This window comes from Macaca mulatta, chromosome 1 (genome assembly GCF_049350105.2).
Source record: "Macaca mulatta isolate MMU2019108-1 chromosome 1, T2T-MMU8v2.0, whole genome shotgun sequence".
NCBI classification, from domain to species: Eukaryota; Metazoa; Chordata; class Mammalia; order Primates; family Cercopithecidae; genus Macaca; species Macaca mulatta.
Window position 1 is genome coordinate 125,741,993 of NC_133406.1, and position 22,820 is coordinate 125,764,812.

The following is a 22,820-nucleotide window of genomic DNA, read 5'->3' on the forward strand; positions in this document are numbered from 1 at the left end:
CTTGGGAGGCTGAGGCGGGAGAATGGCGTGAACCCGGGAGGCGGAGCTTGCAGTGAGCCGAGATCACGCCACTGCACTCCAGCCTGGGAGACACAGCGAGACTCCGTCTCAAAAAAAAAAAAAAAAAAAAAATAAATAAATAAATAAATAAAAGATAAAATGTCACCTTTAGGTCCTCTGGCCTCATCCATTGGTGAGTGCAAGTATTGTACATTTACAGAAACATCCCAGATTTCAGCTGCAGCTCAGCATCCTTCTGCTGGTTCTCATGTACTCTTCTGTTCCTGCTGTTCAGCATGGCTACTCGGTCCAGAAGGTGCAGAGCAGCCTTTGCAAATCTTCAAGCTACTCTTCGGCTACTGCCTTGCTTTTGCTAACCTCCTGTGCCCAGCTGATGGACACACCATGTTCTCACCATTGTTTACCTACCTGGGTCACTCACCTCCAACGCCCTTTCTCTTTCCTGGACAACTGGAAAACTCCTTCCACTATTGTTTACCAGCAACTTAGAGGAGTTTTCTTTATAGCAGAACTGCTATGAACCTACTAAGAGCTCTTTCCGTTATTTCAGAACTGTGTTTTTCTGCTCAGACCAGAGGAACAAGGGATAGTAGCCTAGGTCAGGAAAATGGCTGGACACAGCCTCTACCTATACCTGCTGCTCAGTTCGGGTCACAGCATGATTCCTCTTCTTGAAATTTTCTCTCAGTGGCATGGGTTTCTCCTGCCAGTTCTGTTTCCTTCAGGGAACTCTGGGTCTACTTTAACATCCATGTTCACCATGTGCTGGGTGCTGTTATTAACGTTTTACAAATATTGTTTGTGAGACAACCTTGAGGTAGGTCCTACCAGTAGCAAACACCCTTTCATGACTGAGGGAACTGAGGCAAGCTAAGTAAGTTTCCCTAAATCACATAGCTAGTAGGTGATGGAACCAGATTCAAACCAAGCATTTTGTCCCAGGGCATACTGAACCCCATGCTATGTAGTCTATTAGACAGGTTTGTGTATTATCATATCTCAGCCTCATCTGTGGACTTATTTCATAGTTTCTCCTGCAAGATTTCTGGGCTCCCACAGAAAATCAAGGATGTAGCTGGGTCTGTTTCAATGATCCTATTTCATGAGTTATACTCCAGGCACCGCCTTCTCAGAGCACACAGTGAACTTCACAGGGCTGTTTCCTTCCTATACAAATTATACAGTTTTCAAAAACAACATTTTTATTCTAGATTTTAATAAAGGCAAACAGTAGCAGGCATCAAAAGGTTAACAAAACTCATGGAAGCAAAACTTTGGGTTGAGAAATTCAGTCCATTAACTTATTTTTTTGAAGTGAATTTGAAAAGAAGTGTTTATGGTTTATACGCCATATTTTTCACCACCTTTACAGATTCCAACCTGGTCCAACCAACCGAGTTATTACCCTATTAGCCCCTCTAACTGGTCTTCCTTATTCCACTGACCCTTTATATGTGATTCCTCTAAGAAGCAGCCACAGTGACTCTTTCCACAATTCTGCTTTGAGTCTTTGCTCAAAACCCAACCAAGTCTTCCTATCTGACTCAGTGGTCCTAAGGCTAGGGTATGAGTACTCCTGGGGTACTTCAGTGAAGGAAAATTTTCCAAGGGGTACATAAAAGTGTAGTTTTAAGGGAATTAATCTGTCATATATGTGAGTGTGTAACTACACACATATATACATATATAGTTTTTAATGCAAGAGTTAAGTCTGTGACAATGAAAAATGGAGTTGATACAGGACCTTATCTCATTCTAGCAATGTTATATGCATTCATGCCTACTCAAACTAATTAGGGTAAGGGGGAAGACTCCCAGCCATCTCATTAAAACATTCCCAACACTTTTTCATGTTTAAAAAAATACCTTTTAGTATACTTTAAAAAGTGGATAGTATTAAGCCACTTTAGTGTTTACTTTCCTATTTAAAATAATTTTAAAATGTCAGTATTACAAAATGTCACAAATTACACTCTGCAACTATTTAAACTTCTGAAAAAATTTAGTCAACTTACAATGTTTTGAGGCAACAAAACAGCTTTACAAAATTCTTTTAAAGGGTACAAAAGTAAAAAAAAAAAAAAAAAAATTAAGACCATTTCTGTACATGACCTGGCTCCCTTAATAACTCTCTTATCTCATGTCCTGCTATTCTCTCCCTTGTTCAAGCTACTCCAGCCACACTGAATCCTCCTCTAACAAGCCAAGAATCAGTTTCTCTCAGGCCCTTTGCACTTGCTATGTGTTCTGCTACCTGCTTTTCTGCAAGACAGGTTCCTTCATCCGATCAATAGGGGCCTTCTTCAGTCACCTCTAATCCTTTCTACCCCACTTACTCTTTTCTTCACAGCACTTACCACTCCCTGGCATATATCTGTTCTCAATCTTTCTCTATTAGATTGTAAATCCCTTGAATGCAGGGAGCGCCTCTGTTTTGTAATCCCAGTGTATGTCTAAAACACTATGACAATAAAGAGGTCAGGAAATGTTTTTGAATAAATTTTAAAAGGTTTTCAGGAGGCCGGGCGCAGTGGCTCGTGCCTGTAATTCCAGCACTTTCAGCGGCTGAGGAGGGCCAATCGCTCGGGCCCAGGAGCTTCAGCCTGGGCAACATAGTGAGACCCCAGCCTCTTCAAGGCAAGGGGGGGCAAAAAAAAAAAGATCAGCTAAGGCGTGGTGGCGTGCATCTACGGTCCCAGGTACTTGGGAGGGGGACGGCTTGAGCCTGGGAGGTCGAGGCTGCAGTGAAATGTGATCACGCCACTGCACTCCAGCCAGGGCGATAAACAAGGTCTCAAAAAAAAAAAAAAAAAGTTTTCACGTGGTTTAAGCGCCCTTCTTGGGAACACTAACAGGACAGCATTTCATGATCTTAACATTGAAACAGTTGTTGCACTACATAAAATCCTCCAAATACCTTTTTTTCCCCAAATAAAACGGCAAATTTCTGAAAGCTTTTATTTACTTTTTTTTGAGACGGAGTTTCGCTCTGTCGCCTGGCTGGAGTGCAGCGGCGCAATCTCGGCTCACTGCAGCCTCCGCCTCCAGCCGGGTTCAAGCAATTCTCCTGCCTCAGCCTCCTGAGTATCTCGGATTACAGGCGCCCACAACCACACCCGGCTAATTTTTATATTTTTAGTAGAGACGGGGTTTCACCGTATTGGCCAGGCTGGCCACGAACTCCTGACCTCAAGTGATCTGCCCTCCTCGGCCTCCCGAAGTGCTGGGATTACAGGCTTGAGCCACCATGCCCGGCCTGAAAGCTTCTACTACCATTGTTGTAAGGGCATTTGTCATCCAGCTCAAACCAGGACACTTAAAATGGGACCTCAGAAGGACGCAGTACTGGTTACAATCCGTGGCTCTCCAAACTGACATACATTAGAATCAGCTGAATGGACTTCTCCCCCTCCGTCCGCTCTCTCCCTCACTTCCTGATTCAGGTCTGGGGACTGGCCCTGGCATCTCTGCTTTGAAAAACTCCTCCGTTGATTCTGATACGTAGCAACTCCTGAGAATCACCTCAAGATGCCAAAAATAGCTGTTAAAGAGTTTCTTCCTCACTCGGTCTTTTCAGCCTATTTCTGGTAGATCCTCAGTACAAAAACAAACAAACAAACAAAAAACCCAAAAACAAACAGAAAAACAAAGTCCCGCTTTAGTGCTCCACAGCCACCCAAAGGAACGCGGCTGGTCTACGCACAGCAGACACCCAGGAGGCCCCGGCGATCGAGTGGCGCGGCCGGTGAAGCTTCCGCGAAGACGCCCGGGACACGCTTGCAAGGACCGGAACCGGTCCGGCTTCCACCCTTCCGTACGCACCACAGCTGTGTCGGAATTCATAACCAACTCCAGCCACAGGCAACCCAGCGTCAACCGCCTCTGGCTTTAAAAGCTCCTTTCCAGTTAAAGAGCTGCGGCACTGACGCAAGGAACTGGCTTCGAGGGTACCGGACCGCTCCGCGCCCGCGCACCCAGTTCCCGCCTCCCTCGGGAGAACGTCCGTGCGTACGTGCGCGTGCCGCAACCGCCCTCCTTCAAACGCGCGACGCGAGGGCGGGGGAGCCGCGTGCGCGCGCGCTCTCGTTGGTTCGCTCTCTCGCTCGCTCTCGGCTGCCGCTCTTGCTGCGGCTGCGGCTGGGGCTGGGGGCGGCGGCGGCGACGCGGGCGGCGGGCGGCGCGGGGCGGTCCGGCGGGTTCAAAGAGGAAAACATGGCGGAAAACAAAGGCGGCGGCGAGGCTGAGAGCGGCGGCGGGGGCAGCGGCAGCGCGCCGGTAACTGCTGGGGCCGCCGGGCCCGCGGCGCAGGAGGCGGAGCCGCCTCTCACCGCGGTGCTGGTGGAGGAGGAGGAGGAGGAAGGCGGCAGGGCCGGCGCTGAGGGCGGCGCGGCCGGGCCCGACGACGGGGGGGTGGCCGCGGCCTCCTCGGGCTCTGCCCAGGCTGCTTCATCCCCTGCGGCCTCAGTGGGCCCTGCAGTTCCCGGGGGCGCGGTATCGACACCGGCTCCAGCTCCAGCCTCGGCTCCCGCTCCGGGTCCCTCGGCGGGGCCGCCTCCTGGACCGCCAGCCTCGCTCCTGGACACCTGCGCCGTGTGTCAGCAGAGCTTGCAGAGCCGGCGTGAGGCGGAGCCCAAGCTGCTGCCCTGTCTTCACTCCTTCTGCCTGCGCTGCCTGCCGGAGCCGGAGCGCCAGCTCAGCGTGCCCATCCCGGGGGGCAGCAACGGCGACATCCAGCAAGGTGAGCCGGAGGCCCTGTCTGGCATCTGGGCCGCACAGGATTTGCGCAACCCTAGAGGAGCTGGGGACGGAGGTGCTGGGGCCTGGGGTTGCTCGGACAGGCGCGATCCCGAGGGGTCTCTCAGGTGAAAGACTCGCCCCTGGGACACTTTCCAGAGAAGCTGGACCGCAAGAGATAAGGGGAGCATGAAGGGAGGGGTGTCGGCTGCGAGAGGCTGGGGGAGGGGACGCTGGCTGCGAGGTTTGTGATGTGCGGAACCCGGCCGAGCGCTGGTTCTGGAGCTGGCAGACCTGTACAGTGAGGGAAGGGGAATTTGGGAAACACGTTGTGAGAAGCGTTTTGGCTGGAAGGGCCTGGGCCAGCGAGATGTTGAGGGAGTAGGTAAAAGGTAAGGGCAGTGAAGATGGATTGCTTTGGAGGGAGGGGACTTGGCCTGTTCGCAGATAGGAGAGAGGAGCACTATAGATTAAATGGAGGTGGATAAAATATGTTGGAGGGCTTGGGGTACAGAGAAGGCGCCTGACAGAAAATTGTAAGATGACATTGGGAAGGAGAAACTCGGAAAGTGGACTGCATAGTTAGGGAAAATCCTAAGGTTTGGGGATGAAGGAGAAATGAACTTTGAAGGAAATTGAGAGTTAGGGAAAGCTAGGCATGAATTTGTTTTAGCTCATTGGACGTTAATGAGCCCCTAGTGTTGGGGCACTGTGCTAGGATTGAATAAAGTACTCAATGAAGACTTCAACAGTCTAACAGGGGAAACCTATATAACTTGCAGCAGTGGAGGAGGGTATTCAGTACAATGGTTGTGGCACAATAGAGGAAAGGTCAGGGAAACTTCACAGGAAAGGAAATCCATGAACAGGTTTCTTGAATGAGTATCTCACTGTGTTGGAGGGTATTCAGGGCACAGGGCACCCTTCTACATCCCTGGAACTAAAGAATGTGTAAGGTGATTGGTGGAAATTGGATTGGATTGATGGGCTGAATAGATAAAGGTTTCAAAGTCTCTTAAACTCTTGGAATCCAGGTGTGTTTTGAACTTTAGAATATTTTGGGATTTTTCTTTTTTCTGGCAAGGTCTCTTATGTGAGACTTTTATCAGGGTCTGAATTAACTGTATCAAACACGTTAATGTTTCTGCATTGAAACACATGAATGTCACACTAATGGGATAGACAATAAATAACCTCCCAGCACTCACAGTGGGTTCTGTTGCAAACTAAGGAAAAAAAAAATAAAATTTCAAAGCTTTTGAATTTCGGAACTGTAGGTAAGGAATTGTGGAGCTGTACTAAAGGGCTTGGAATTCATCCTGTAGAGTGTATCCTGGACATTGTGGACTAAAGGATGTTCTTGGAGGGTTTTTATATCAAGAGGATAAATGGATCAGATTTCTGATCCAAAAGGATCACTTAGGGCACTTGAGGGATGAGGGAAGGCAAGGCTGGAGACAGGGAGACCAGTTAGGAGAATCCTGGCAGTAATCTAGGTAAGAAATTAACATTTGGAATGGGTAGTAAAGAAATGACATCAGGTATTACAGAATGAAGCATTTTGGTTTGGGGGAACGGTAGGGTTTGGAAATTTCCTTTGCCATCTCCTACACTTGGGCAGATGACCTTTTCTTAGCTTCAGTTTTCTCATTTGTGAAACGGGGGAAAAAAGTACATAACCTCATAGGGTTATTGAGAGAATGAAGTAAGATATAATGTGTAATTTTATATACGTGGTAGTTACTAATGAAATGGTAGCTAGTGTATTAATAGTAGTAACTATTAGTAAGTGGCTATGGGAATGGAGGGACGGGGGGATTGTATTGAAATTAGTGTGAGGGAGACAAACATGTAGAATTCCACATTTTTTGTTTGGTGAATGGCAATGCTATTAATACGTATTCAGACGCTGAAGCAGGCTGGGATGAGGGTGAGGCCTGGGGTGGAGGGAGGATAAAATGTTTTCAGTTTGGGTTGTTTTGGGTTTCTAGCATTATTGGGACATGTAGGTAAGAATGTTAAGAATAAGGCTTTGGTTGTTGGAGAAGCTACTAATTGTTTATGGGTGTTTAGAGAATAACTGCTCATGGTCTGTGCACCCATGAGCATAGTAAGACCCATAGGATTCAGTGTTCCTGTGGGAACCTGGGTTAGGTAAGAGATTTAGAGGGAACCCAGAGATGCAGATTATGTTTGACTGATGTGGCTGAGGGACTGAGGTTATGAAATTGGCTATCTGAAATTTATGAAGGAGAGAGAATAATATGTAAATCCCCTCTTCATTTCTTTATCCTTTCTTTTTGAAGAAGGAGGAGTAAGTGGAAGGGACTAACCAAATACTGTCAATCTTAAGTGATACTGCTGTCAACGAATATCTAAAACAAATTGAGTCTGGAATACACCATGTTTTTTATTTAAAAAAAATTTTTTTTGAGACAGTCTCGCTCGGTTGCTCAGGCTGCAGTGCAGTGGCTCGATCTCGGCTCACTGCAGCCTCTGCCTCCCAGATTCAAGTGATTCTTGTGCCTCAGCCACCCTAGTAGCTGAGATTACAGGCGCACACCACCATGCCTGGCTAATTTTTGTGTTTTTAGTAGAGACGGGGTTTTGCCATATTGGCCAGACTGGTCTTGAACTCCTGGCTTCAAATGATCTGCCTGTCTCAGCCTCCCAAAGTCCTGGGATTATAGGCATGAGCCACCGTGCCCAGCCATCCACTGTGTTTTTAGATAGTCTGGAAAGTAATTTGTCAGTATTAACCTCCTATATACCATTCTGCTTTGCTCTTTAAAAAGATCAAGCTGTGCTGGAAAGAACACTAGATTGGTTGTTGGGGACATAGTTCAGCTCCTTAACTGTTTTACGCTAAAGGAAATTCATACTGTTTTTGTCCTTCAGTTTACTTCTAAAATGTAGCTAATAGTCGTTTACTTATATCTCACTAAGGCAAATAATAAATGCGAAAACGCTTTGTAACTGAGAAATGATTCAACAATATAGGGTATTACTGATCAACCTCAGATATCATCTTCTCTGGTCTGGAGATCATAGCTAGTGGTTTTAATTCACCGTCTTTTCCAGTGATTTTGAAACAAAGATGAGTATAATGCCCTCCTTCCTAACTGGTGTTTTTCCTGTTTCTCTTAATACATTTATTCACACTGTCTGGCTGCTCTCTCTAGATCAACAGTTCTCAGAGTGTGGTTCCTGGACCAGCAGCATCAGCATCATCTGTGACCTTGTTAGGAATACAGATTCTTGGGCCCCATTCCAGACCTCCTGACCAGTAGTCTCATTTAACAAGCTCTCCAGGTGATTCTGATTCACGCTTAAGTTTGAGAACCACTGTGTTGAGTGAAGGGCTCCTCACTTCAAATGTCTCCTCGGAGTTTGACTTCTCATATTAAGTAGTCCTCCAGGTCGCTCTCTCATACATCATCTTTTTTTCTTTGTAGCACAGCTAAAATCCAAAATGTTTATTTTTGTTTACTTACCCATCTCATTTTGCACTAGGATATTGTAGACTGTTCAATAAGTTTTGAGTAAATAAGAATCACGAGAGCTTATTAAAATGCTAACTTGGGAGTTTCTTCAGAGACTGGTTTAGTTGATTTGGTGATGACTCCATGTGCCTGCATTTTTAACAGGTGCCCTGTGATTTTGATGCTTTTGGTACCACCACACTTTGAGGAAGATGGATTTAAATATTTTGAGGAGAAAGTATGATCTGTTTACCGTTGGAGTATTTGCATAATCAAAGTAGATAAATTAGTTAATATTTAATCTCAATAGTGAGCTTTTTAGAGTACTTTTGTGATTGTTTTGGGGGTGCTTTTTCAGGTTGAGGCAGAATAGCTATCATTAGTGGATATATATAATTTTATACTTTATCAATAAAAATACAGATTTGCTACTCAGGAGGCTGAGGCAGGAGGATCACTTGAGGCCAAGAGTTCAAGATCAGCCTGTGTAACATAGCAAGACCTTGTCTCTAAAAAAATTTTTTTAAAATAGGAATCATATTGATGCATCTGAACAAACTCTCAGATGAACTCTTGAAGGAGATGAGGCTACCTGTGAGATGGCACAATGATACAGCTGAAGAAATGAATTGGTATTAAGTTGCATTGGGTTCTGCTATTTTTTTTTTTTTTTTTTCCGAGACAGAGTTTTGCTCTAGTCGCCCAGGCTGGAGTACAGTGGCACGATTTTGGCTCACTGCAACCTCCGCCTCCTGGGTTCAAGTGATTCTCCTGCCTCAGCCTCCCCAGTAGCTGACATTATAGGTGCCTGCCACCATGCCCACCTATTCTTTTGTATTTTTAGTAGAGACAGGATCTTGCCATGTAGGCCAGGCTGGCCTCGAACTCCTGACCTCCAGTGATCCGCCCGTCTTGGCCTCCCAAAGTGCTGGGATTGTAGGCGTGAGGGCACCGCCTGGCCTGGGTTCTGCTATTAATTAGCTATGTAACCCTTGGACAAGGAACCTAGGAAGTCTCTCCAGGTCTTTTGCACTGTGAAGAGGCTGAGTTCCTATCCTGTTAGGTTCTATGATTCTATTGTCTTTTATGCTAACATTCTGTATGTATGTACGTTTAATGTCCTTATAGTTTGTGGGGAGTAATAGAGGAATCACCATGGAAAAATCATTCTGTTACTGAATTCTTCAACTTACTATGGGCTGGGCACAGTGGCTCATGCCTGTGATCCCAGCACTTTGGGAAGCCGAAGCGGGCAGATCGCTTGAGGTTATGAGTTCGAGACCAGCCTGACCAATATGGCGAAACCTTGTCTCTACAGAAAGTACAAAAATTAGCCGTGCATGGTGGCGGGCGCCTGTAATCCCAGCTACTTGGGAGGCTGAGGCAGGAGAATCCCTTGAATCTGGGAGGCGTAGGTTGCAGTGAGCTGAGATCATGCCACTGCACTCCAGCCTGGGTGACAGAGTGAGACTCCATCTCAAAAACAAAACAAAACAAAACAAAAAAACTTACTATGCAAAGTCCGAGATGGCAACAGTCTTGTAAGTGGGAGGGAAAACCTCTTGAGTGTAGTGTGAAAAGCACTTCCTCATAGTGTTTCTGTTTATCACAGACCATGCTGAGCCACTCTGAGGAGTCTTCTGTTTGAGCCCTTGGAATTTGTTGTCCCTGGAGTGTGTATACTATATGACAGTTCTAGCCTCAGTGTGACTTAACTGGTTTGGGCACTTTTTAGGCTCTACTTTTTCTGACTGTCCTCTTCAACAGAAACAAGCTTGAGTGTTTGAATGATCATGTGGTATTACACCAACAACTAGTCATTAAAGATGTGTCCGAGATTGCTGAAATACTTCCTAACAACTTCTGTCTAGCATTGTGGTCAAACTACCTGAATTCATTTTTGAGCTGTGCCATTTAGTACTGGAATGACCATGGATGAGTCACTTAACATCTGTAAACCAGGAGTAATAATTATATATATGTCATAGAGTTTTTGTGAGAATTAAGAGAGTTAATGTGTTGCAAGGTGCATTTATTGGGAGCTTACATGGGAAGCCCCCAATAAATTGCAGTAGTGTGATTTCGGTAATTTTTCATTTGTCCCCCCATTGCCTTTGTGACTGTATCTCACAGTAAACAGAAAGAAGAGGCAGGGGGGTAAATTGTGGTTTTAAAGGCTTTTCTGACGTCTACTGATGTGTACGGCATGCATGATAAATCATTTGAGTTCCGAATCTTTCTAGTTACCTAGGACTTGTAAAAACTTATAAACTAATGTCCTAAATCCTAAGTCTTTATAATGTCTGGTATTTGTACATCAATAGCCCTAGTTAGGGGACTTTAATTACTTTTACTTTTCTCATAGATACTGCTCTCAGTGGGTCCTAAATGAGAATACCTTAAAGCAGTGATTCTCAAAGTGTGGTCCACAGAATGCTAGGGTGGGGGTTAAGGTAGTGACCATGTCACTGAGACCCTTTTAGAGGTGCACAAGTTTAAAACTATTTTCATAATTACACTAATTTAATATTTACCTTATTCACTCTGCTGACATTTATATTAACGGTGCAAAAGCAATGATGGATAAAACTGCCGTCACCTTTGCATGAATTAAGATGGTGAGTGACTCCATTTGGGAGGCCAAGGTGGGTGCATTGATTGAGTCCAGGAGTAGGAGACTAGTCTGGGCAACATGAGGAAACCCTGTCTCTACAAAAAATACAAAAAAAATTAAACAGGCGTGGTAGTGCATGCCTGTAGTCGCAGCTACTCAGGAGGCTGAAGTGGGAGAATCGCCTGAGTCAGGGAGTGTCGAGGCTGCAGCGAGCCATGATTGTGCCATTGTACTCCAGCCTGGGCAATGGCATGAGACCCTGTCTTTTTAAAAAAAAAAAAAAAAAAAAAAGGAAAGTGGCTCCAAGCCATACTAAAAGTCATTGCATATTTACTTTCACACACTTAGAGAAAAAACAAAAATAAACCTATTCATTGTCACTTAATATCCTTTATGAAACAGTAACAATTACTATATTAAATTTTGATCTTTAAAACTCTGTGTGATGAAATGGGAAATGTGCCTAAAATGCTTCTGCTGCTTACGAAAGTGCAAGAAAAGTACTTGTGTAGTTTTTTGAGTTCCAAGCTGAATTTGCTTTTTTTTCATAGAAAACTATTTTTACTTGAAATAATGATTGACAAACTATGGTTTTTAGGCGTGGGTATTTGGCAGCCATTTTCTCAAAAGTGAATGAATTGAGCCTGTCATTTCCAGGAAAAGAGCTGACATATGTTGCCAGTGATAAAAATCGAGATTTTAAATTAAAATTAGAAGTTTTGGAAAATTGGTGTTTGCTGCCATGAGCTGGTCAGTTTCTCAGTATTTAAAGACTTTTCCTGAAGAGATTGGTGGTGATATTAATAAACGTGCATTTTTTTGATACTGTGTAATGTCAACATTTCAAAGATCTGCGTAGCTTATTGCAATATATTCTAAATGACCAATGCATGATGTTAAGTGCAAAACAGAGCAATAATAAATAGATTGTATTTTATTTTATTATTTGAAATGGAGTCTTGCTTTGTTGCCCAAGCTGGAGTGCAGTGGCACAATCTTGGCTCCCTGCGACCTCCACCTCCTGGGCTCCTGGGTTCAAGCAGTTCTCCTACCTCAGCCTCCCAAGTAGCTGGGATTACAGGCACACGCCACCACGCCCAGCTAATTTTTGTATTTTTAGTAGAGATGGGGTTTCGCCATGTTGACCAGGCTGTTCTTGAACTCCTGACCTCAGTTGATCTGCCCACCTCAGCCTCCCAAAGTGTTGGTATTACAGGCATGAGCCACCGTGCCTGGCCAGTAAATAGATTTTAATGCAAGAGAGTAGTAAAGTTTATTGTTAAAGTTTGAGATGCCACATTGCAACTGATGTTTAAAAAATAAATATACTTCTTAAGTTTTTGTGTTGTATCAAATAAAAATATCCACACAGTGATCTGAAAAGGCTATTAAAATCTGCTTTTCCCGTTTCTTAGATACTTAGCTGTCTGAGGCCAGATTTTCTTTATATTCTTCAAAGAAACAACGTATCAAAACATTAAATGCAGAAGCATATATCCAGCCATATTCTATTAAACCACATGTTAAAGAGATCTTTAAAATTTAGCACAATGACACTCTTTATTAATTTTTTTGTTTTAGGAAATACAGTTATTTCTGATTTTTAAAAATGTTGTTTAAACCTGTTGTGCTGGACATGGTGGCTCATGCCTATAATCCCAGCACTTTTGAAGGCTGAGGTGGGAGGATCACTTGAGCCCAGGAGTTCAAGACCAGCTTGGGCAATATAGTGAGACTCTTGACTCCACAAAAAATAAAATATTTATCCGAGTGTGGTGGTGTGCGCCTGTGGTTCCAGCTACTCAGGACGATGAGGTGGGAGGATCGCTTGAGTCCAGGAGGTTGAGGCTACAGTGAGCTGTGATCATGCCATTGCACTCCAGTCTGGGTGACAGAGTGAGACTGTCTCAGAAAACAAACAAAACTAGTAATAAAATAAACATCATTTTAACATTTTAAAATTTAAGATTCATTTTTAATTCATTTTGTAATGAATTAAAATACATTTAAAACATATTTGATGGTCATACCCCATCTAAACAAAAGCTCTTTGTGTTCCTCAATAACTAAGACTATAAAAGAGGTCCTGAGACCAGAAAGTTTAAGCCCTGCTCTGTTAACGGACATTAAGAACATGATAATGTCTCAGAGTCTTTGGGCTAGTGGGAAGAATGTCAGATCATAAAATAATAGGTGGCAGATTTATACATTTGTAGTTTTGCATTTTGGAGTACCCGTAACAGTTCAGAAAAAGCTTCCCGTCAATAAAATGTAAAAATGAAGAAAGTACTTATTAACCGAAGTTAAACTTTTAAAAATAGCTCACTATAGATTTACTGATTTTTTTTTTTCATGTTTATGGCTGTCTAAGCCAACTTCAGAGATTGCGCTCAGGATGATAGTTAAATTAACCTCTTGTCTCTGGCCACAAATTGCACCTCTATCCCTTGCCATTGGACTCAAGGGGAAGTGGGAAAAAGAACAAGGATGGATGAACATAAATATACCATTTTTAGAAAAATATTTAAAGCCTATTCCCCAGTGATGAGTAAATGGCATGCACCGTATGGTACTAACGAGTACATTTGAATGCTTATTATTTGCTATTTATGTTCCTTTTGTGAATTATTTGTCCATGTGTTTTATGTTTTTCTTTAGATTGCTTACATTCTCTGTTTTGATTTACAAGAATTCTTGACAAATTCTGTATACTGATCCTTTGTTGATGATTTAGGTTGAAGATGTATTCTGAGCCTACGGCTTGGTGTGGTAGCCAACCTCTAAGATGGCCCCTTGTTCCTTTTCTCCTATTACTCACATCATTCTATGGTTGCTGTCCAGTTGCTCAAGGCTGGTCTCCGTGACCAAGAGAATATATTAGAATTAATAGTGACTTCTGAGGCCAGGTCATTAAAGGCATATATACAACTTTTTCCTTGCTCTTTGGATCCCTCATTCTGGGTGAAAAACAGCTGCCATTCTGTGAAAGATACTCTAGTAGTCCTTTAAAGAGGCCATATGGAGAAAAATCGAGGTCTTCTGCAAAAACCCGGCACCAACTTGCCAGCCATGTGAAAGCCGCTTTTGAGGTAGATTCTCTATCCTAATCAAGCTTTCAGATGACTGCAGTCCTGGCTGACATCTTGACTGCAACCTTCTTAGAGGCACTAAGCCAGAACTGCCTGCCAAGTCCCTCCCAAATTCTTGTTTCAATAAAGCTGTGAGAATTATTGTTGTTTTAAGTTATTAGTTTTTGAGGTAATTTGTTACATAGCAATAGATAACGGATACACTTTTACTTTTTAGAGAGCTGTTTTTTCATGTTTTTATATTAATGTAGTTTTTTCTCCTTTTTTTTTTTTTTCTGCTATTCTTAGTAGCTTTATAATAAGCAGTAAGTTTTGTTCATTAAGGTAATTTCACTGCCCTCTCTACATATACCTTGGTCATCTTCAAGATTATCTCAACTGGTCTTGACCCTTAGCTCCTTTTTTTTTTTTTTTAATTAAAAAATTTCTTTTTCCAAGACAAACCTTGGCCATTCACCTTTTGCTCACTCTTATACTAAAATGTATTATCTTGTGAAAGTTCATTTTAAAAACCTCTTAAGCAGTGTGTGGTGGTACCTGCCTATAGTGCCAACTACTCAGGAGGCTGAGGCAGGAGGATGACTTGAGCCTAGAGTTTGAAGCTATAATGTGCTATGATTGCACTTGGGAATAGCACCTGTACTCCAGCCTGGGCAACACAGAGAGATGCCACCATCTCTTTAAAAAAGAACAGAAAAACAAACCAAAAAAACCTGTCAGTGTTTTTGTTGGAATTGCTTTGAATATGTAAATCAATTTGGGAGAAAATGTCTTTATGGTGTCTGCCTATTTATAAACATGGTATGCCTCTGCATTTGCTTAAGTCTTCCATGCATGTTTTCGAGTGTATATTTTGAGACGGAGTCTCACTTTGTTGCCCAGGCTGTAGTGCAATGGTGTGATCTTGGCTTACTGTAATCTCTGACTCCCAGGTTCAAGCAGTTCTCCTGCTTCAGCCTCCCAAGTAGCTGGGATTACAGGTGCACGCCACCACGCCTGGCTCATTTTTGTATTTTTAGTAGAGACAGGGTTTCACCATGTTGGCCAGGCTGGTCTTGAACTTCTGAGCTCAAGTGACCTGCCTGCCTGGGCCTCCCAAAGTGCTGGGATTACAGGTGTGAGCCACTGTGCCCGACCTATTTTTTAAATGTCTCAAGTATACTGATTTCATATTTATATTTGATAATTCCATCATCTGATGTTCTTGATGTCTTATTTTACTACTTTCTTCTGCCTTCTCTTGTTTGTTGTGGGTGGTGTCCTCCTGTATTTTATAGTTTTAGGCAGTGAGCCTGTTCACCAGGGCCTTATGAAATCTGCCAGACTGGTTTTAGGGAACAAGCCTCCAAAGGGTGTTTTGCATTTGCTTCTGTCAGGTGCCATCAACACAGAAATTACTGAAGCAGACTTTTAGTTTACCGTATCTTAGTATTGTCAGATGTTGATTTAGTGTTTACCTTATAGGCTGGCTGTATTTAGAAATTCTTAGAATTACACACAGTGTGGGTGTGGGGGGAAAAAAAGGGGAAATTCTCAGGAGAAAATTTTTTTTCTTACCCCGAACCCAGGCAGTGACAGATTTCTTCATTTCCATGCTGTTGGTCAGATTTTTTTTTTTTTTTTAAATTTCACTATTCTTTGCTTATGCACCCTAATAACTGAGGTTGTAGTCGTTCAAGTCAGTTTTATGAAGATGAGTCTTGATCTAATTAATACATTACACAGGCCCTGGGCTCCCATGTCTTCCCCATTCTTTGTTTACTCCCTTGTTTGTACATTCTAAAGAAGAGTCACTAAGAGTATAGTTTCTGAGCCTTTGCATTTTTGAAGTTTTCTTTATTCTACTCTCTTCTTAAATGATCGCTTGGCTGGATATGAAATTCTGGGTTAAAACTTTTTTCCTCAGAACTTTTAAGGCATATCTTTCAGTGTCTTAAATCAGTGTTGCTGATGCTACTGTAATTTTGCTCGTTTGTACAACCCTGGTTGGGTTTCGTTTGTTTATTTACCTCTTCTTGAGATCTTTTTATGTCTTGGATCTCTTCATCTATTCATCATTGTTTTGAAATACAGTGATGTGCTTCTATTGATTTTTTTTTTTCTAAAAGTTTCTAAAAATTCATTGTGCTTTTTCATTTAGTCTTGTAATCTTCATTTATAGTAAGATAACTTTACATTTTTTTCAAAAGGTCCTTCCCCACCTCCCGCTCTTTTTGAACAATTACTGTTTGATGTTGGCTCTCCTAGGTTCATATTCTCCCCATCTTTTATAGTTTCCTTCCCTTTGTTTTCTTGCTCAGCTGACATTCTGAAAGATCTCCTTGTCCTTATCTCTAACGCTTTTATCCAATTTATTAATTACATTGTACATTTCTTTCTTTTCTTTTTTTTTTGAGATGGAGTCTCATTCTGTCACCCAGACTGGACGGCTCACTGCACCCTCTGCCTCCCTGGGTCAAGTGATTCTCGTGCCTCAGCCTCCTGAGTAGCTGGAACTACAGGCTCGTGCCACTGCGCCTGGCTAATTTTTTTGCATTTTTAGTAGAGACGAGGTTTCACCATGTTGGCCGGGCCACTCTCGAACTCCTGACCTCAGGTGATCCACCTGCCTTGGCCTCCCAGAGTGCTGGGATTACAGGCGTGAGCCACTGCGCCTGGCCTACATGGTACATTTCTAAGAGCTTCCTTGCTTAGGTTGTATTTTTATAAGATTCTATTCTTTTTCTGTGGACTTAGTATCTTCTTTCTCTGAGGATACAAATGTTTTTCTTCCCTAGGCAAAATACCTATTTTACGTTATTTTTCATTTGACTTTTTACTTTTGAAACATTTCAGGTATACTGATTCCATATTTATATTTGATAATTGCATTATGTAACTTTTTTGTGTGTGTGAGACAGAATCTCAGTCCGTCGCCCAGAGTGGAGTGCAGTGGTGCGATCTTGGCTCACTGCAACCTCCGTCTCCTGGATTCAAGTGATTCTTCTGCCTCAGCCTCTGTAGTAGCTGGAATTATAGACGTGCACCACTATGCCCAGCTATCATTATATAACGTTTTTGACATCTTATTTTACTGCTTGCTTCTGCCTACTCTTGTTTATCTTCTGTTCCCTTTATTATCTGTTTTACTTTCTGGTTTTTTTTTCTTTTGATCTTTGTGTTTCATAGGTTTCCCCAAGCAATAGATGATCCTTGGTTGTCTCGCCACTTGAATGAGGCAATACAGTTCTGATTGAAGATTCTGTGCTTGTGTGTGGGGCTTGTTAGTTATTGGGCATTGCTTTAGATCAGGGATTGGCAAACTGGCCCATGAACTAAATACAACCAACTGCATGGTTTTGTATGACCCGTGAGCCAAGAATGATTTTTATATTTTAAATAGTTGGGAAAAAAGAATATTTTGTGACATATGAAAATTATTAGAGGCCGGGTGTGGTGGCTCACGCCTGTAATCCCAGCACTTTGGAAGGCCAAGGTGGGCAGGTCACTTGGGGTCAGGAGTTGGAGACCAACCTGACCAACGTGGTGAAACCTCATTTCTACTAAAAATACAAAAACGATTAGCTGTATATGGTGGCAGTTGCCTGTAATCTCAGCTGCTTGGGAGACTGAGGCAGGAAAATCTCTTGAACCTGGGAGGCAGGGGTTGCAGTGAGTCAAGATTGCGCTGTTGCACTCCAGCCTGGGGAATAAGAGCGAAAACTCTATCTCAAAGAAAAAGAAAAAAAAATTATTTTAAGTGTCAATTTGTGTTTAGAAATTTTTATTTGAACACAGCCATGTACATTCATTTATGTATTGTCCGTGACTACTTTCGTGCTGTAATGGGAAAACTGAGTAGTTGTGACAAAGATGTGTACTGCTTTTTGGTGCATTACAGATTGCAGTGATGCAGCTATAACTTGATAGGGATGTGTATGGCTGTAGCACAACATTTAAAATTTAAAAAAATTTTCCAAAAGATTGCATACCTATCATTTCAAAGAAGAGTGAACGGATTTTAAATGTCATGCTTTTACAGCAGAGTACATTTTGTTTTGAGTTAGATGGCAAAGCATGGTGTTTATTATGTACTTATACTGTAGCTGTGCTGAAAGAGTACAATGTTATGTTGACAACCCCAGACTAAGCACTGATTACATTATTCCCAACTCACAGGAAAGCAAAAATCAGAAATAAGAAAGTTTAAAATGGAATATCTGATCACAGCAGAATTTCTTTTTTTTTTTTTTTTTGAGACGGAGTCTCGCTCTGTTGCCCAGGCTGGCGTACAGTGGCCGGATCTCAGCTCACTGCAAGCTCCGCCTCCCGGGTTTATGCCATTCTCTTGCCTCAGCCTCCCGAGTAGCTGGGACTACAGGCGCCCGCCACCTTGCCCGGCTAGTTTTTTGTATTTTTTAGTGGAGATGGGGTTTCACCATGTTAGCCCATGTTAGGATGGTCTCGATCTCCTGACCTCGTGATCCACCCGTCTCAGCCTCCCAAAGTGCTGGGATTACAGGCTTGAGCCACCGCGCCCGGCCCAGAATTTCTTTTTTGATACTGTCTTTTTTCCTAAACAACCTAAGATATTTACTGTGCCTTGTGATACCACATCCCACATTTTCGTTTGATGGGACATGTTAGGCATTGGTTATGAATCAGATTTCAAGCAGTGTGGTGTATACAGCCTGACCTGTTGTCCGCAATAGATTTGGAAGAATCAGAATTTACAGGATTCTACTTGTAACATCACAAATGACTGCCAGAATGCATTCCACAAATGAATTTTGTACCAGTCTGACCTGTCATCCATTTGTGGTTTATTAATAGAATGCTAAAATTCAAATTACACAACTCATTTCTTTTCCCATCACTGAGGGCTGGCTTAAATACTAACCCTCACAAAGTAAATACTTACGCAAAAAGCTAATGTCAGTCAAAAGATCCCCATCAGTTTTTTTGTCTGCAATAGGGTGGATATGAAGGTAAGGTATTGAGAATCATTTCACTGTATTACTGTGCTTATGAATCTGAAGTATTGAAAGTAGTAAGTCAGAGCACTGCATTTCGGCTGTCCTTCATATATTAAATTTTCTGCTTTGTGTTGAACATTACCTTCATATGTTGTGAGACATATAAAAGGGATATATGTAATGAACCTTAGACCCATTGAATCTCGCTGGAGAGGTAAGACATTATATTAAAGAACAGTATAATACATTTTATTATAAATTGGTAATAAATTTGATTTCAGTAAACCAGATGTTTATTGAAATATGGTTCAAAAGGAGATTAGTCATAGCTGAAATTTATTATTTCTTCTCTTAATGTTGGTTTGGAGGTGATTCCCTTTTTTTCATTTGTGTATGGTATGATTTTAGTCCTTATGCTTTTGGCTATAATCTAGGCTGCTCTGGACATCCATCCGATTTTCTCTTCTCTGTTTTCCTTTCTCAGTATATATTGAATACTTTCAAAGTAGATTATCTGAATTAATAATGGCAGGAAAGAACTAGCTGTGGATAAGTTTATTTGAATGTGTGTAGGCTTCTGTTCCTTGTCTGTCAAATAACATAACTTCCAAGATAAAACTTTTTCATGTTATCTTATTTGCTTATAAAAATCTCTTAGAGGGAAGACTCATTCTATTTTGCGGAATGAAGTTTTGCCCAATTAAAAAGAATTATCTCAGGGTGATAATATTATCCTTGTTTCTTTTTTAAACAAATGAGGCCACCGAGGTAGTGTGGTAAAATTGTATCTAAATGTGGCTTTTCCATGTCCAGCTGATAGCAGAGACTCAGATGCCTTCAGGAACTAGGTAAGTAACTAGTGTAAGACCTTGAGAGTAGTGAAACTTGCCTAGCCTTTTTGCATTTAAAAAATATTCTGTTTTGGCAGGCATGGTGGCTCACACCTGTAATCCCAGCACTTTGGGCAGCCGAAGTGGGCGGATCCCTGAGGTCAGGAGTTCAAGACCAGTCTGGCCAACATGGTGAAACCCCATCTCTACTAAACATACAAAAATTAGCCGGGTGTGGTGGCGTGTGCCTGTAGTTCCAGTTACCCGGGAGGCTGAGGCACGATAATCGCTTGAACCTGGGAGGTGGAGGTTGCAGTGAGCCGAGATGGTGTGCCATTGCACTCCAGCCTGGGCGAGAGAGTGAGACTGCCTAATAACAGCAACAACAACAACAACAACAACAACAACTGTATTTTGGCCAAATAATACCAGTTTTTGTCCTCACTTGGTAGAATCTGATTAGTCATTTTTAAGGTGGATGTAATTAATTTATAATTAGTTTGATTTCATAATTTTAAAAGTTAAGTTTATTTAAGTACTTAAGTAAACTAGCATTATAGTATAGCTTGCAGATCTGTGAGAACCAGTAAAGTCCAATATCTTTTTGTATGGCTATTGGCCTTTGAATATCATTTTTTGTAGTTGCCTGTTCGGGTTGTGCTTACATTTTCCCCTGTGGTTTGTCTACCTTTTTTCCAAATGCTTTTGTAGGGTTCTTTATATATTCCAATCATGACTGCTTTGTCAGATATATATCCGATTTTGTGGCTTGCCTAGCAATTGTGTTTTAAAATGTTGAATTTAGCTTTTGAGTACACAGTACTTTTGCACTGGTTCAAAAGTTAAATAAGTATACGAAGCTGGATAATGAGAAGCCTCCCTTGCACTCCTTATCTTCATCCAGTTCCTGTCTCCCCCAAGACATAACCTGTGTTAATACTTTATCTGTCCTCCCAGTATATCCAAGTGATACTGGACAATGGTGCCAAATCCATTCAGTGACAGAAAGATTGGGTATCTTCAAAAAATGACATTGGGCGAGGCATATTGGTTCATACCTGTAATCCCAGCACTTTGGGAGGCCGAGGCAGGAGGATCACTTGAGCCCTGAAGTTCAAGACTAGCTTGGGCAACATAGTGAGGCCCTGTCTGTAAATAAAATTTAAAAAAAATAAAATGGCCAGGTGCGGTGGCTCACACTTAAAATCCCAGCACTTTGGGAGGCCAAGGTGGGCGGATCACGAGGTCAGGAGATTGAGACCATCCTGGGCGGATCATGAGGTCAGGTGATCGAGACCATCCTGGCCAACCTGGTGAAACCCCGCCTCTACTAAAAATACAAAAATGAGCTGGGCGTGGTGGCGCATGCTTGTAATCCCAGCTATGTGGGAGGATGAGGCAGGAGAATCGCTTGAATCCAGAAGGTGGAGGTTGCAGTGAGCCAAGATCGTGTCACTGTACTCCAGCCTGGCGACAGAGCAAGACTCCATCTCAAAATATATAAATAAATTAAAAAAGCCAGATATGGTTCACATCTGTGGTCCCCAGGAAGTATTTGGGAGGTTGAGGCAGGATTGTTTGAACCTGGGGAGGTTGAGGCTGCATTGAGCCGTGATTGTGTAACTGCACTCCAGTGCACTGACAGAGCAAGACCATGTCTCAAAACAGAAAAAGGATGTTGGTACAACCAATTTTCACATGCAGAGGAATAAAGTTGTACCCCTACTTCACACCATATGCAAAAGTTAACTCAAAATGTATCAACAGGCTGGGCATGGTGGCTTACCATGTAATCATAGCACTTTGGTGGGCTGAGGTGGGAGAATTGCTTGGGGCCAGGTGTTTGAGACCAGCTTGGGCAACATAGTGAGATCCTGTCTCTACAAAAACAAAACAAAAAGACAAGTAACAACCTAAATAAAGCATGAGCAACTAAAGAAAAAATAGTAAGTCGGACTTGATCAAAATGTAAAACTTTTGTACATCGATGGCCATTATTCAAAAAGTGAAAAGAAAACCTGCAGAATGGGAGAAAGTATTTGTAAGTCACATATTGGATAATAGTGACATATCCAGAATATATAAAGAACTCTTACAGCCTAATAATAAAGACAAATAACCCAATTAAAAATGGGCAAAAGATTTGAATAGACAGTTCCCCAAAGAAGATATGTATATATGGCCAATAAGCAAATGAAAAGATACACTAGATCATTTGTTATTAAGAGAAATCTAAACAAAACCACAAGGAAATACCACTTCACACCTGCTAGGATGGCTCTAGTTAAAAAACAACCAAGTGTTAGCAAGGATGTGGAGAAATTAGAGTCCTTCTGTATTGCTGGTGGAATGTAAAATGGTGCTGCCACTGTGGGAAACAGTTTGGTGGTTCCTCAGTTAAACATAAAATTAGCATGTGACCTAGCAAATCCATTCTTACATATCTGTGACCCAAAAGAATTGAACACTGGGACTCAAACAGATACTTGCCAGTATTGATTGCAGCATTATTCGCAGTAGCCAAAAGGTGGAAATAATGTTAAGTGTTCAACAGATGAACTGATAAAATGTATATACATGTAATGGGATATTATTCGGTCCTGAAAAGGAATGGATTTCTGATACATGCTGCAATATGAGTAAACCTTGCAAACATAAGTGAAATAAGACAAACACAAGAGAGCAAATATATGATTACACTTATATGAAATGTCCAGAATAGGCACAGTCATAGAGACAGAAAGCAGACTAGAGGTTACCAAGGGCTTGCAGGGAGAACAGGGAGGGAATAGAGAGTTGTTTAGGATGGGAGTGGGGAAGGAATGGGCGGTTGTTGCTTAATGGATATAGTTTCTGTTGGGATGATAAAAGGTTTTGAAAATCATAGTGATGGTTGGATGGTTGCATGACATGTTGAATGTAGTTAATGCCATATAACATACCTAATAGTTGTATACTTGTATACATAATATACATACATAATAGTTCAAATGGCAGATTTTGTGTTATATGTATATACCACAATAACAATGTTAAAATATGTTAAAAATGTTTTTCCTTCTAGAGATTTTAAAATCATGTATTTTAAAGTACAT

The 22,820-nt window shown here is 42.0% G+C and overlaps 1 protein-coding gene across 4 annotated transcripts in view; it reads left to right on the plus strand.

Annotated features, from left to right (window-relative positions):
* Nucleotides 1-4,084: 4,084 nt before the first annotated feature.
* The window catches only part of TRIM33 (tripartite motif containing 33), a 121,985-nt gene continuing 103,249 nt past the window's right edge, over nucleotides 4,085-22,820 (plus strand). For all 4 annotated transcript variants that reach the window (XM_001099267.5, XM_015148754.3, XM_015148762.3 and 1 more), the window contains exon 1: nucleotides 4,085-4,759. In XM_001099267.5, the coding sequence (XP_001099267.4) occupies nucleotides 4,234-4,759 (526 nt within the window). In that variant the 5' untranslated portion in view covers nucleotides 4,085-4,233. The remainder of the gene's footprint in view (nucleotides 4,760-22,820) is intronic.